The sequence below is a fragment of the Galendromus occidentalis genome, unplaced genomic scaffold (genome assembly GCF_000255335.2).
Source record: "Galendromus occidentalis unplaced genomic scaffold, Mocc_1.1 scf7180000075420, whole genome shotgun sequence".
Classification (NCBI taxonomy): Eukaryota; Metazoa; Arthropoda; class Arachnida; order Mesostigmata; family Phytoseiidae; genus Galendromus; species Galendromus occidentalis.
In genome coordinates, this window is record NW_003803410.1 from 414,477 (window position 1) to 429,898 (window position 15,422).

At 51.7% G+C, this 15,422-nt stretch overlaps 3 protein-coding genes across 4 annotated transcripts; 2 read left to right on the plus strand and 1 right to left on the minus strand.

Annotated features, from left to right (window-relative positions):
* Nucleotides 1-6,826: 6,826 nt before the first annotated feature.
* Mcm2 (DNA replication licensing factor Mcm2) lies at nucleotides 6,827-10,185 on the minus strand. Its single transcript, XM_003737212.2, has 5 exons — nucleotides 10,160-10,185; nucleotides 9,673-9,928; nucleotides 9,328-9,506; nucleotides 7,924-9,237; nucleotides 6,827-7,827 (listed from the first exon to the last, which is right to left on the minus strand). Exons 2-5 carry the CDS (start codon nucleotides 9,897-9,899, stop codon nucleotides 6,857-6,859), a joined length of 2,691 nt encoding a protein of 896 aa, XP_003737260.1. The 5' UTR covers nucleotides 9,900-9,928; nucleotides 10,160-10,185; the 3' UTR covers nucleotides 6,827-6,856.
* A 289-nt stretch (nucleotides 10,186-10,474) lies between these two features.
* Nucleotides 10,475-11,934, plus strand: RpL30 (ribosomal protein L30). 2 transcript variants are annotated; one of them, XM_003737214.1, is made up of 3 exons: nucleotides 10,486-10,538; nucleotides 10,740-10,741; nucleotides 11,567-11,934. In XM_003737214.1, the coding sequence occupies exon 3, from the start codon at nucleotides 11,572-11,574 to the stop codon at nucleotides 11,908-11,910; it is 339 nt and encodes a 112-aa protein (XP_003737262.1). In that variant the 5' UTR covers nucleotides 10,486-10,538; nucleotides 10,740-10,741; nucleotides 11,567-11,571; the 3' UTR covers nucleotides 11,911-11,934. The 2 variants fall into 2 exon arrangements, with proteins under 2 accessions (XP_003737261.1, XP_003737262.1); XM_003737213.2 differs by lacking the exon at nucleotides 10,740-10,741 and having other exon boundaries at nucleotides 10,475-10,538.
* A 1,322-nt stretch (nucleotides 11,935-13,256) lies between these two features.
* LOC100899944 (sentrin-specific protease 1-like) lies at nucleotides 13,257-14,264 on the plus strand. The gene is made up of 2 exons (XM_018642136.1): nucleotides 13,257-13,292; nucleotides 13,408-14,264. The coding sequence occupies exons 1-2, from the start codon at nucleotides 13,257-13,259 to the stop codon at nucleotides 14,098-14,100; spliced, it is 729 nt and encodes a 242-aa protein (XP_018497652.1). The 3' UTR covers nucleotides 14,101-14,264.
* The last annotated feature ends 1,158 nt before the right edge of the window (nucleotides 14,265-15,422 follow it).

Genomic DNA, 15,422 nt, shown 5'->3' on the forward strand with positions numbered 1-15,422 from the left:
CTCGGCCCATTCCTGACTTAGATATCCGAATGTTTGGATATCGTAGAAGCAGACTGAAGTCTCAGCGACCTCGATGCTACCACGTGTCGCTGCCTGTGAACTCTGTCCATGGCTCCAAACGAAAGCCAGAACGACGCCGACAGTCCAATCGCACAGTTTGATGAAGTCACCCCGTTTCGCCAAATCCCTTACCGGATCGTTGAATAGCTCGCTCACTTCGTTTGAAATTCAACACAATGTCGGTCAGTTTCTGTGAGTTCCAAGTTCACCTGTTCCTTGGACTTCTGGGCTGGAGCTGTTGTTTCTGTAAAAGTGAAACGAAGGTTCCTTCCATTCAGGGACTTCAAGCTGCTGATGACTGACTGGCTATGCGCTGCTCTGGGTTACAGACCCTACAGCTCGGTTGGTACCGCATTAATGAGAAACGCAGCCGAGCAAGGGTTTGAGTCCTTTTCAGGATGGCTGGCGGACGAGCGGGGAACCCTTCGATCCGGCAGGATCGCAGCGTGTGTCAGAGGAGCTCAGGGCAGGAGAACGGAGAGTTCCACGAGTCAACCCATATAGATTGAGGAGGTCTCCAATTCCTGTCGCACGGGGTTTGGGTCTGCCGTTTGCGGGGCCGAATTCCCGATCAGCAGAGCGTCCATGGTTGATGGCTCACTCTTCTGGCTAGGACCCTCTGACGACCCAAGCATAATGGACTGTATATTTACGACCCAAACGCCCGAAGAGGAAACCAGCGCAGCGGTCGATTCTCGTAGTTGAGCCTAGGACTTCATGTTCAGAGCAGTACAACACTACGAGAGCCATGCATGAATGTACAACGATCAGACGTGCATCGGCCGAGGTATTAGCCGGTGTTCGGTCTCTTCAACACTGTAGCCTGGTAGAAGGCTGACAATGAGCTCCTCGCCATCGAAGGGGTCGCCTTTGGATGCTGTCAGCAGCTAACGCGAATTCGTGCCTGATTCTTCCTCGGAGACAGAGTCGCAAGTGTCCATCGAACGTCCATGGATCTCGAATGGTTCATTCATCATTCAGTACGATACGGGTATCTCACAACAACACAGATGCCTCCACCGATTCGCTCTCGTTTACGGAAACGCCGTCGGAAAACTCGAGCATCGGAATCTATAACGGTGCTCGATATCGCAACCGATACTGACGTCCACCGTGTTTTCCCATCGAACTGACAAGCGAGACAACGGTATCCAGATTTTGACGTCACATGTACCGCAATACTTACTGCATGAACCCTCCATTCGTAGCCTTCTGTGTGGCCCTGTTAATGCCAAGGCGACGGATCTTCTGTGGAAGCGGCGTCGGATTCGCGGATTTGAATTCACTCGACGACGTCCTTCAGTGTTGCCGTTTTGAAAGACGACCCACTTGCACACTACACAGATTCTTGCAGCTCTTGACTTCTGTGAATCAGGTGTGGAAGAGACGCATGAATATGAAACGATTCCAAATGTCTCAGTCAGTTAGACCATGCTCGGCTTCCCAACGAAAGTCATCAACGAACGGGTGTCGTTCCGAGGCTCCGCTCACGATCGGAATCGAGTCTACGTACTCTACGAAACGAGCGGTAGGGTTGCGCGACACAGCGAAGTTTCGGAGCTCCATCATCTCGCCTCCGGGTTTTCTCCAGCGCCTCCCGGTCAAGAGAGGGCTGAACGCTCCAGGGATATTCAAGGGTCCGAGGAGAGTAATATCGAGTCCCGATTTGTTTTCATGAATATTCACAATGAAATTTCATGATTAATCAAGGTACATGTGTCTTCTCTTCCGGATGTGACATATGATCGACAAGAGCCGCGTAACGCCAGACCTCGAACTCGGAATACTCACGCAAAAAAAATCGGAGCAAGACCAAAACTAATCTGAGCTTCTAGCAATTCGCATCGCAGTTTTTGTTCACGCGAGAAGAGCAAGCAATGAAAAACCGAGTCTGAACTCCATCACACAGGTGAGTGGGTTGCTTCAATTCCCCGCCGGAATCGAGGGAGCGGGGCTTACGCGGATCCCCTTACGACGGGAGCAGAGGATGTCGCTGACGCTTCGATCGGAAATCAACTCTCGAAATAGGAACGTTAGCTTGCGTCGGATGATGTCATAAGGGATTGGCAACGCAATCGTATCCTCCAGACAGGCTTCTGAGCCTCATCGAATAACGTTCTGGCTCCGACCGGTACTCCTTTGCTCCATTCATCTTTTCATTCACACTTCGAATGGCATTTCCGAGCGACGTCTCACGCCGTTGCATGCTTGGCACAACCAGGAACCACATCCGACGCAGGTATCTCGGATACTGTATCAAGCCACGGCCGAAGGAGGCAAGGCCGTTAAAGGTAGGGCCTTCTTCTGTAGACGTCGACTTCGTCGAAGATGTGAGCAGCAGACAGAACCGTGGCTCTGCAACGAATTGAATACGCTTGTTGTTATTTTTAGACACAGCTCGTGGTTAAGGTCTAGGATAAAATAGTTGACCTAGAAACGCGCGCAGCCCCATAGTAACTGAATGGTGTTTCCCTGAAGGGAGGTCACAACACCTGCGCTGACATTCTACGTTTTTCTGTCCATCTGGCTGCCGGGGGAACATGACTTCGGAAAATCCGCTTCCTAGATTTCCCAACCTCTGCATAATGCGTACTTACTGATGGCTCTCTTTTCCTCGGATCCCGAGCTTCGTTCAGATAACGCCTTAGAGTTCTATCATTGTGAACGCAGACCGATCGAGATTGTTCGAAGAGATTCCGAGCTCCCTGCCAAGCGAATACCTAAGAGCGAAACGATCGAGCCTGGCTCCGGATCGGCCCTATCGTTCAAACTCCGGATCCTCTCGGAAACAAAGAGCTGGTAGAGAATGGGGTGATTTTCGAAGTCTATCTCAATTCTTGAGTTCGAAGGTGCGACCTCTTCCCTCACGGGCGCGATCGCATGCGGATCCGGGATGCTCCCGAGATAGCGACAATACCGAGCTCAGGGGCTCCGCGGGAATGGAGGCATACACCCTCCGGGACTTTCCATGCTGTGCAAATAAGTATCATACCTATCCCGACATTTGACGGTTATTTCATAATATTTTCCGACCGGGGGCCCTATTTGCGTATTCTTCCTCGAGGCCTCGACCTGAGTCAAGAGCTGCTGCTAAAAATACCCGAGAACTATTTCTGTGTTTTTTCTCCAACGTTCACATTCAGGGGTTCATTCTCGCAACTATTCGGCACCGCGGCTAAGCTCGCGCGGGCTCGACAAAAACACAACAGAAACCGAAGTTAGAACTTTCTGACAATAGGAAGCCTCTAGAAAAAATGTTGTGGAAATCAACGCGCTCATGGCCTCTCCTTGAGTGACTCCATTGTATCGGGTCGGATCTGATAGTGGTCGGAGGAATATTCGAGTTTTGTTGCTATGAGAGATGAGGCATGTACAGAAACTCCGAGGAGATGTACCGCGACTTTTTTGATTGGGGTTGCTCCCGCGGGGAGAAAATTTCGCGCTCTATCCGAGGAGCATTCCGAATAATAAACCGATTCTTTGGGAGGCGCGCTCCTCCCGCTGAAAGGCCGATGCACAACGCATACGTCGGCCTGATTCTTCTGTTTCAATAGATAGTCACCGGCTCGTTACTATGGAATATGTTGCGACGGGTTTGTCGTAACTTTCTCTGGTGTGTCTGAAAAGTAAGTGGGCCATCCATCCCCCGAGAAAGCGCCACTGACCCAGACTTTCACCAAGGGACGTTGACTTCGACTCTTGAGCCAGAAAAAACGCTCTGTTCTTCTGGACGGCTCTTTCGTCGGATCGCACACGCAATCGCTGCACACAGAATAAAGTGTGTGAGAGTGCCGCCGCCGCCGCTGATCTTCAAGAGCCGCCGAAAAACGAACGCACGGCCGACCGGCCGGTCGACCAAGCTGCCACACGGACCGACATACACACAAGAGCGCGTAAGACCGCCTCATAAGGAGACTGAAAGTGGCCCGGAGGGGTTTGAACCCGAACTGGGTCGCCGCGTGATGTCGTAGACCCCGGAACACAACGATGAGCGCAGCAGCCAGTCACCCGGGCAGCCACCGAGCATGTGAGGGTGGGAGGCGATTCTGGATCTGATTCCAGAAGAAGACGAAGGCGACTTCGATCTCACTTCGTGGCTCACTGACGGGACGACCGAACGATTACGCGGCGATGCCGGCACCATCGACGACTACATCACCATCGCGGTGTGGTGTTTCTGCTGTGACCGCGGCTGCTGGGGAAATGGAATGACTTTCCTTTTCGGTATCTTGTCACACGAAAAGAGCGGCCGCGATGTGAAACACTTTCGATGTCAAGCGGCTCGAGGCAGTAGCCTGGTTACGTTAGGCGAATAGGGTCAAGACCCACTTGAAGAGCCGGGCTTTAACCATTATGATGAGCTCGGCTTCGTGATTGTCCCCCACCGACTTTGTCTGACTGATACGTACTAGAACGCTCTCGCAGAGGTCTACCCTAACTTCCACACACACGCAACTTCTACCCTGACCCCCTAACAACTGAATCGCTGCACGTAACGAGTTTCGGGTCTCCGAGGCGTCGCGTCGGCGTGGTAAATTGTTGGATCCTGCTTTTGGAGTCGCAGCCAAAGATGCCGCGACTCTGCTCCCCGTCAACTTGGAATGAAGCCTTGATAGTTCAGGACCATTGTTTTTGGCTCCTACACGCAGCTCTCGCGATGTCTTGTCGCATTAGATTCTCTCATCGAGAACCCATCGCGTTCTCGACAGGAACGATCCGATCGTTGGCTCCGATCAGAGAAACCCTCCCGAGCTTCTCAGACAGATCTTATGCAGCAGGGGGGCATAGCACACGGGAGCGGTAACCCTAGACCTGAATGTTACAGCATACTGTTCGACGAATCTCAGTTGGGTAAGAGGACCGAAGGCTCCCGAGTCCAGCTTGCGAAAAAGCTGGTGGGCCTCGATGTTGCCGCTCAAGAGCGAAGAATATCCCTCCCTCAGGGATCTTCACTGGAGGTTGGTCTTCGTTCCACATGCGATGAGGTTTGGAATCGATGCTCGTTTGAGCGAATTGTGGTGAGCTCAGCATGCCGTGAAATTCCCTTTCGAAGCTCAGAGATCGAGCGCATTTTCTGGACGTAACGAACCGCTATGGGAACACTTTCTCCTCCGGTCAAAGCCAGTGCGCTCACGCACAAATTCCCTGCTCTTGTTCCCTACCGCCGGCGCGACGCTCGTCGCAGAAACGTCTGCTGCCAACGGCCCCGATTCAGGACGCAGTCTATTCATCCCCGTCACAGAAAAGAGAAACGGGCCGTGCAGAACAAACTACGGTAGAACAAGCCCCGATTGAACATCTACTGAATAGTGCAACGACTCAGGAACTCAGGACTGCTGCTCTGTTATCGTGTGCCCCGAAGCCACGTTCAGGCGGCAGTCGCCTCTAGAAGAACTCTGTTCAGTACTATATAGGCTCCGTGAGCGTGCGGAGGAGCGTATTCCTCTTATGAAACGGGGGAGCATCCGTCGCGAGGAATTCGCTGCCTCCTTGCTACGGTTCTCCTGAGGTTCGACGACGAGTCCTGCGGACCCCTGAACCTATCCATTGTCTCCCCAATCTCAGCCTCTATCGTCCGTCCGAAGATCATCGACAGTTTGCCTTTCGCCGCCCTCTCGATTGGCAAAGCCGACGCTCGATGGCCATTATCGCAGCCTGACGATCCTCGAACTTCGCTCGGGGATCCGCTAATGTCGAGCGGCAGAGGAAACGAGGGCTGGACGAGCTTCTGTGAATGAAGGAGAAAGCATACCGTGAACTTAATATTCTCTAGGGGTGAAATCTCAGTCAGCCGGTCCCGATCAAGACCCGATCCTGTATTCAACCCCGTGGGAATGTTCGTTCGTTGTCTAAATCCGATCGAGAGGACGTTCCGCGCTCTCATCTGCACTTTCGCCTGCGAGATTCACTCGCGTGACGCGATCCTGTGATGCTGCAAACAAGACGGTCCGCTACGTCATCGTTTGGCTCGTTTGGTTTACTTTGCGCAAAAGTAGCTCACCGGCGCGACGGAGGGGTCGGCGACCGGCCAGTCGTTGGATCAAGAACATTTCCTGGTTCGTGGAACGAACCCAGAATGGCGAAGACCAACGATTGAGAGATGATCTAGCCGCCAGAAAATGAGCGAAAGTGCCTGGCGACGTGAGCAACCGTCAGCGAGAGCTCGGGGTCTCGTACCAAGAGCTCGGGCGCCGGATAGGGCCAAAGCGAAAGCCATCGACCATAGAGAGCGGATTGAGCGTTTTCAATCCCTCCCTGCGCCTCACACCGGAATCCAATTCATCCCCGTGAGCCGGTGCAGCCGTTTGCTCAAGCTTCGTGAGAGCAATACTATCGTGAAATGACGCTCTTGTCATGAACATCGAGCTCGGAGAAACACGAGGGCTGACAATTCGACTGCCTCGATTCCCTCCATTTCTCTCTGATGCTGGTCCCCATAGCAGATGCGATACATGAATTCAACACTCGGTACTTTTGTCGGTTCCTGAGCAAAGGGAGCTTGGAGAGGATTCCAAGCACTTTTCCGATGCGGCGGCGACGCGGCGCAGTAAGCATTGGAACGGGACATCTCTCGGACGTTCAGAAAGATATCCCGTCATCGAGAACTCTCACCATCCTCTCACCATCAAGAACCATGCTCGAAGACCATGCCATGAGGCGGATTGAGAAGTTCTGAATGCAACAGTTTTATTCTGGAACGCAATCTACCAATCGAGCCTTGTGTACAATTAAAATTTCCGATCCCGCAAAGCTTTCGGGATCCCGGGAGATGGTTCCGCGTCACTTTTTAATGTCTTCAAAAAACGAGCGTCACTGTATTGTGTTTCTTATCGAATCGGAAATTATGAGATGAGAAAAGATCACTCTTGAAGAACGGAGCCAAGTTCGTGATGTTGATTCGAGCCGCCTCGCGCTTCAGATAGTCCACACTGACCGACACTTGTTCTGGTTCGATTTCCAGCCGGCTGCGTTGGAAACTCAATTCTTCTTGGATCAGCTGCTTGAGGATGAACAAGAGAAGCTCGTTATTATCCTTTTTGTAGGTCAAGTACGACGAGAAGGTCTTGGACATTTGTCTCATAACCGAGAACTTTTGAGTTGAGACGAAACTGTCCAGCATGACTCGAATCGCCATATTGACATCGTCATCGTTCACGTGTTCTCGCAGATGCATTCGAGCGTGCGATTCCGCGAGTCGAATGATGGATTCCAAGTGACGGATCGTGATCGGCATGGAACCGGTCACCATGGACTCTCGCCTGAGGTCCGAGTAGAGCTGGGATATTTTATCCTGGTCCATTTGATGGAGCTTGGGTTCGATCTTGTCCTTGGCGTAGAGAATGTATTTTTGAAGGAGCTCCTGCTCGATGGGCTCGTACGTCCGAGATACAGGTTTGATTTTCTTCTCATCAGCCGACGCTAGAGGATGGTGTCTAGCATGGGAATCGACCACGAATCTGGCGAGACGCTCGTCCTCGATTGGATCGACGGTGTCCCGGACGACACAGAGAACATCGAATCGAGACAGGATCGGATCGGAGAGGTTCACGTTCTGGTGGAATGTCATCGATGGGTCGTATCGGCCTCCTATCGGATTAGCTGCGGCGATGATTGTGCACCGAGCACGCAGAGATGTGACTATTCCGGCCTTCGCAATCGAAATCGTTTGCTGTTCCATAGCTTCATGGATGGAAGTCCGATCGGCATCGTTCATTTTGTCGAACTCGTCTATGAGACATACTCCTTTGTCTGCGAGCACGAGCGCACCTGGAACGTAAAACATGGTCACTCAGTTTCGAAACTGCTTCGGCGGGTGTGAGTGAATTTAGAGTCGGCGACCTCATGAGCTATCTCTATTCCTACCAGCTTCCAGTGTCCAGTCGCGCGTGACCAGACTCTTCTTGACGTAAGCTGTCAGACCGACGGCCGTAGCGCCCTGACCGGTGGCATATATGGCTCGGGGAGCTATCTGTTGAACGTACTTCAAGAACTGAGACTTGGCAGTACCGGGATCTCCGCACAGCAGAACGTTGATGTCGCCTCTGATCCTATGTTTGTCGCCGGGATTCTTCGACACACCTCCGAAGAGGGACAAAGCGATCGCTCTCTTGATGTCATCGTGGCCGTAGATTGAGGGACCGATAGAGGCCATAATTCTTTCGGCTAAGTTATCTTCTTTTGAAAGTTTCACCACTTCCTTGACGTCCTCGTCCGTGAGATACTTGCCAGCAGCCTTTTCGTCTTTCCTCAGAATATGATTAGCGATTATGACCGTGGCGAAAACGGGAAAACCGTTCGCTTTGTTCAGAGATCCTTCGAATTTGTTGCTGTATATTCCGGTGATTTCGATCTCGTCGCCGGGTTTGCAGGAATCGCACAGGTCATTGAGCAAGATAGCGTCTTTGGATCGAGGCAGTCTTCCGGCGGAAACTTTCCCCGGAGCTTCCTGGATAGTGATTCTCTGGTAGTCTTGGAAGATTGTTTGAGACACGTTCAGGATGAAGGGTCCCGTGCTCTGACACTCGGGGCACGAAGTGGGTCTCACCTCGTTGTCCTGTGACTGGACAAACGGACCGAGCACGTATTTACATTTGGCACAATCGTATTTGACCATGCGCAGCTGGGGGAGGACACCTGTGGTCGAAGTCACTACGCCCGACGTACGGATGAGCTGGTCGATATGGATCTTTCTGAGGGTTCGGATCTCTTCGAGGATCGGTAGCTCGGTGATTCTCACTCGAATCTCGTGGTGGATCCTCTCGTAATGAGGAAACATTCCGATGACGATATCTTTCGCTGCTTCGTCAAAGATCGGCAAAACCTCGGCAGGCGCTTCAGGCAGAAAGTAGGCGAGAATTTGTTCTGACTGAGCGAGATTGTTGTAGGTCACTTCTAAGCTCATTTTGTTCTGCTCGCACATGGCGCGAATTTTCTCTTTGTAAGTATTGTGGCCCTTGTCGTCGATGTGGGTGCGTAGGAAATTTTTGAAGCGATTGAAGATCTCAGTCTTAGGACCCAATTGGGTGACCCAATCTTTTATGGAATGTCCTTTCATGTCTTCGAGGTTCTCAATGGATTCGACCATGTCATCCATCCCATCGTCTTCTTCCCCGGCGGCAGCTCGTTCAGCGAGTCTCCTACGGCGAGTGGGGCGATCATCGAGTTCACTGCTTTCCTCTGATGGAGCAACGAAGATCTGTGTCAGTTACAATCCGAAATCATCCCGAAAGTTACGATCTCTGCGCTCGAGAAAGAGTCGGGGCTTACCGCCGAACATTTCGAGTCCTCGTCGCATTCCACCGGGCACCCGGCCTTCTTCTCGATCTCTCCTGCGCATTTCTTCCTCAGCCGCCCGTCGGTCCCCCTCGGACATCGCGCTGAACTCGGAGTTCTCATCGATACCCCTCTGATCGTAGCGGTCCAATTCAGGGATATGGCGATAATCACTGCAGGTTCAAACAGGTACGACATTATCGGTCTGATTCATAGAGACTTCGGCTGAAGGCCCAATTTGCCGAAAGTTATCGGCTGAATTGTATAAAATATGGGAATCATTCCAAAACCGCCAGACGAAGGTGCGAGGGTCTTTTTTCGTCCTCACAGACTACTTACTCAGCCATGTTATCACCAAAGAGATCTTCTCCTTCATCCTCCTCTTCGTCCACAACATTGTCGTTTCCATCGCCCCCAATTAACTCGTTCTCGTCCTCGAATGGGGGTAGATCTCGGCCGGGCGATGATGTTAGAGGGTCGAGCTCACTGCGGTTCCTATCTTCAGGGACATCTGATTCCGAGGGAGGATTCGATTGTCGTGAACGTCTGCCGTCACCGCGAGGCATCTTCAATCAGGGTGTAGGGAAATACTTCACTGGAATAGCGCAAAATGATCGTAACACATCACGCGATCACAGCGGAGAATTTGGTAGGGGTCGAATTTAAAGGTCTGCTGAGTTAAATGGCTCTCGAGAGGATAAGCGTGAGCATGCCGGGATCGACGTGGGTCCTAAACCATTCCCCGCGCGTCCCTCCACTCCAAATCTGGCTCATGCTCACTCCGAGTGTTCACTCCAGGAAGTATATGGAGTTGGAGAGAACTTACCGTGAAGCACTGGAAGTTTCCTACTCGGTTTGACCAAGTGTTTTGGCGCCAAGTGGATGAAGTTTCTCGCGCCTCGCGCCAAAATATGTGGTGCGTCGGGGTGAATACGATATCTTCGATGAAGCTCAGCAACCGATCATCGGGGACAGCCAGGATCTCGCATTCGATCCAGACCAGTATTGGAGCCCAACGCCTGTTTTTTTCAGTGCGAAATCCCCGATGAAAACTCAGTTCTATCGAGATGAGCCCCGCGCGTGGTACTTTCGTGGTACGCTTTCGATATTATTCCCGAGCCTCCGTTTACGAATGCGATCCGACACTCTTTTCGGCGAGGCCTAAGGCTGGTGTGTCTCTGTGCTACAGAAGACAACAGATTTCGGTAATTTCGCATCGAATTCCGTAGCTTTGCTCCTATGAGTTTCGATAGTTTGTCGAGAAGATCTCATTTGACCCAAGGGTTGGAAGATTCGTTGGTGAAATCTCGGGTTTATCGTGACCGGTTGGCGAAGTTGCTCTTGTCGTCACACGTGGAGCCAGTATCGAGAGTATTTGCTCACAGAATTCGCTGATGTGATCAGAGACGTAGTATGCGTCGCATGTCTCTGCTGAGGGCTGTTTCGCAAATATATTTTGACCAGGGATGATTGTGCTGCGTTGTCTTAACTGCACGGCGCGGCGGCTGCTCCGGCAGACACACGTTGTTGAGCTGAAATCTGAAGTCGTGCCGACTCACTGCCTCGAGCGTTGCTGACTCGTTTGTCGCATCGGGCGTATTGGGACCGAGCGAATAAGGCCTGGAGCTTCCTGAGGGTCTCCAATCAGCACCCCGAGATACTAAAAGACAGCGTGTTGATCAGAGAACTCGCTGCCAAAGGATGTCTCGTAAATCGAAGAGATTCCTCGCTATGGTTCACGGCCCGGTGGCTTGTCGGATCACGCACGGTCTCTCACAAAACCCTTTATTGACTTATTGAGAGTTTCGGGATGAAAACAACCTCGAGGTTCCGAACACGATTGCGAGGTCTAAGGACATTCCGAACAGAAACAGCTCTTTTAGCTATGGTTCGGGACTGCCTACTATCTGCGATTCGGACCACGCAAAGATACTGACATTCTCCCCTGTGCAGAAAGCATCCATCTTTGCGAAACAAGCCTGACAGTGCTATGATCTTATGCGAAATGACCGAGACGAAGCTCGCTTGCCAGATCTTTCGTTTCCTGAATGATCCTGTCCTTTAAAGCTTCGGAAACAAACATGCTTTTCCTTAATTATGCGGATACTCCACGTATTCGCGCCCTGTGGAAGAGTAAACAGTCTTACGAGTCGCAAATAATCTTTGTCGTTCCGGACACGGTCCGTTCGATCCATGGGAATTCCGTTTTCAAGTAAGAATTATTTTTTTCCAGCCACGATGGTTGCTCAAAAGAAGACGAAGAAGACCTTGGAGTCTATCAACTCTCGTTTGGCTCTCGTCATGAAGTCCGGCAAATACGTCCTGGGACACAAACAGACCTTGAAGACACTCCGTCAGGGCAAAGCAAAATTAGTGATTATTGCCAACAACACACCTCCTCTCAGGAAGTCTGAGATCGAGTACTACGCTATGCTTGCTAAGACTGGTGTCCACCATTATAACGGCAACAATATCGAGCTCGGTACCGCATGCGGAAAGTACTTCCGCGTATGTACGCTCAGCATCACCGATCCCGGAGACTCTGATATCGTTAAGGCAGTGCCTCAGGACCAATAAAATGTGTGCTCTTGATGCGACCAAGTCTTTGTCATTTTTCATCCCGCGTCATCTGTCATTGTTTCGTAGAATGATCAGGAGGGCTACCCGTATTGGGGCATTCTCGGAAGCACCAGAACGAGATAACCTTCTTCTCATGTACAACATGCCCTGACAGCTGAAGGAATTCGGCACGGAGGAGACATTCCGCGCGAGAAGTCTCGCCAGGTGAGATGTCTCATCTAGAGCTCGAGACATGTGAAAGTGTTCTCCTGCCTATCCCAAGAGGGGGAGCATGAGCGGCTTCATGGCGACCGCCCCCGATGCCCCGCATCGCCTTGCGCGAGTCTTCGTGGCTGGCCTATACGTCCGAGGAATTCGAAATACGGCGGGCTCGGGTCTTGTTCTGGCACGCTTCAGTTCTGTCATGTCGAATCTGTGCAGTTCCCCGCTTACTGGACTCTTCCGATTGTATCAGAACCCGCCCTCGAGTCGTGCCGAAGCAATGCCGTGGGGTGTCTGTCTCTTCGGGCTATGATGGAGTCCTTTCTCTCCTCTTCGGCGCGGTCTGCTCGGAACTTTTTGAAATGACCCGCCATGAATCGTAGCGACAGAAGTAAACATTCGTATGATTTTTACCTTGCCTTGAGGAGCCGCCGGTTGGTATGTATGTGCAATGAGCAGTATGAGTCGCGATCACAAAGAGAAAAGTTTATTAGTGTTCGTGTCGTCTATGGAATACTCCGGTGATGTTCAAAATCCTCGTCATGATGAGTTCGGCAGCCACGACGCAACAGAAACCTGCGGAGAGGCGATGAGCGTTCAGGAGTACAGACTAAGAATCGCGCCGCAAATAAAGGTTCGAATCATCAACTCCGCAATTTTGTTGCCTAATCGTATTCGAACTAGCTTCTTCGATTGAATTCTGGAAATATATTGGGAATTGGAGCTGGGAGAAGTCCGGGACGTAGGGTGAATAATGTCCTATCCAGCGGGAGGGACCCCCCGATCCCCAATCAATTCGATTTTTCTCCCCCTCTCGCTCATCAAGATTACATGTTCGATCGGCTTTTGGGTCCCCTCTTCGAGACTTCGACGCCCTCGTCAAGTGCTCAAGTCAGGAGGACGGGCTAGACGCTCACCGAACGAGGTCCACCCGCACGAAGATGGGCTTGGCTCCTCGCGCTAATTCACCATCTGCGATTGTTCCAGAAAATATTCGGGTCGATCAGGAGACGCTGCCTGGGTAAGCTCCTGCTTAAGGATACTTCACAACACATCAGACGGTATAGGAGAGTGCTCATCAATGACATCGACACGACGGTACCGCTATCAATCAGCGGAGCCAGATCTGCAGCTTTGAAGAAATGGAAGGAAAGTTTCTTCCAACGTCTAGCTGCTTTGCAAGAGGAGCGGGCCTCGACAGAGAAGCGTCGAAGCCGGGCTGTACAGAAATACCGTCAATCTCTCAAGGAGGCAGAAGCTGTCACCGATGCTGCCGGGAGATCCGATCCCCAGATTCCGCCGATCAGCGAGGAAATGATCCTGGTTATCAAGGAAGCGTTCAGGTCCCCCGCGAGCCAAGTTCTCGTAGATGTCTCGAGACAAGCCGTTACGCGCGCGGATCTCGAGACTCTGCTAGGTCTGAATTGGCTGAATGATGCCATCATTAATGTGTATTTGAACCTCATAGTTAATCGGAGCAAAGAAGCCCAGAAGCTCCCCAAGGTCTACGCATTCAACACTTTTTTCCTGACGCGCTATATCGAGATGGGCTACAGTGCCGTTCGTCGATGGACCAGGCGCGACGATATTTTTGCACACGACATCCTCCTCGTGCCCGTCCACTTGGGCATGCACTGGTGCATGGCCATCGTTGATCTGCGAGTCAAGCAAATCAAATACATGGATTCGATGGGAGGTCGGAACGACGCGTGTCTGGCAACTCTCTTGGAATATTTGAGCCAAGAGATGAGCGACAAGAAGAATTCTCAACTCGACGCCGGGCAATGGCTCCTCACCAACATACAGAACCTGCCACAGCAACAGAACGGCTCCGACTGCGGCATGTTCGCTCTCAAGTATGCTGATTTTGCAGCCAAAGACGCGGAAATCAATTTCACGCAGAACGACATGCCGTATTTTCGACGAAGAATGATGTTCGAAATCCTACGGTCGAGCATTCTCCCAAGCGGATATGGGGAGAAGTGAACTCATTCCTGTCAACGTCCTCGCGAAGCGCACATCGGTCCGTACCGTTTCTCCAGATCGGAGACTTTCGGTATTTCATGAAGGGCTGACACACATGTATGTATCTGTGGAATATCAACTGCTAGGCTCTCAACACAGCAGCTCGAGCTGTCGACGACATCGCCGAATTTGCATAACGGCACATTAAGATTCTCGCGTGTTACCATCTCATGATGTCGTTTGCTTGAGGATCCCAACATGTATCAGCGACTCCCCAAAGATCTTTTATAACTGAGTATATCCAAGCGCTTGTAATTCAGAGCCCATCGAGCTCGCTCATTGTCGAATTGTTCATATACATCTGTCAGGCTCGGATACAGTCAGTTTCAGAAAATATATAGTCGTATTGAGAGCGCCCAACCTTCAACTCGTCATCGTATGTACTTGATACTAGGCCTAGAGCGACGTTCTTCGTCATGGTCCCGGAATTAATAGCGCGAGGTCTAGAGACGCACGGCTGTGAGACCGGGCCGAAGAAGGCTTCAGGAAGATTCCGCTGCTGCCCTGCTACCTCCACGTCCGCTCCGCAGTCACTTCGTTCTACAGCTCGCAGCGTGGGGCCATACTCCACGGACTGGGGTTTCATCGGAGTTTCATCTGTAGCAGGCGGCGGAACTCTTTCCTCCAGGTCGGTCATCGGTAGAATCGTTAGATCAGAGCGTCCCATCTTTCTCCCTCCTGTCCCCGAGAAGAAGGCAAATGGGTTCTGCTAAGGACTCACCGTCGTCACCAGTCCGAATGCTCTTTATAGGAAAAGACGCTCCACGGGAACTCTGCTGCCCCATAGATGGACGACCTTGAAGTAAGGGCACGACTTCGACAGCCTCTACTTTGATTCCTCAGAGCCATCCCCTTCTTCCTCTGATCACCGATACGGATATGACTCAACCGCATTTTACCCTCATCGTCAGAGTTCAAAACTTCATGCTCGGAAAAGTAGTGCGGGATGGGAAGTTCCGAGACATGTGAAAAAAGATTCGACTCTTTTCGCACCCACGGAGAACTTTGACCGACAGTGGGCGGCTGGAGAGCGTCGGAGTCGGGGGCCCTGTCCCCATAGCAAGTCATCTATGAGGACTCGTGCGTAAGGTGCGGCAATGCATCGACTGACTCTCCGATCATCGGCGTCGGTATAATTGGCTCCTCCTGGAGCCTCCTCTTGCCCTTCAAGGCTCTCCCCGTCACTACCCCCACTCCAAGGCAGTCACCGATCGAAATCAAGGCCATGTGCTCTGAAGTGTCAATATCCTTCGAGCTTGATCCTAAGATAAAAAGGCGAAAAT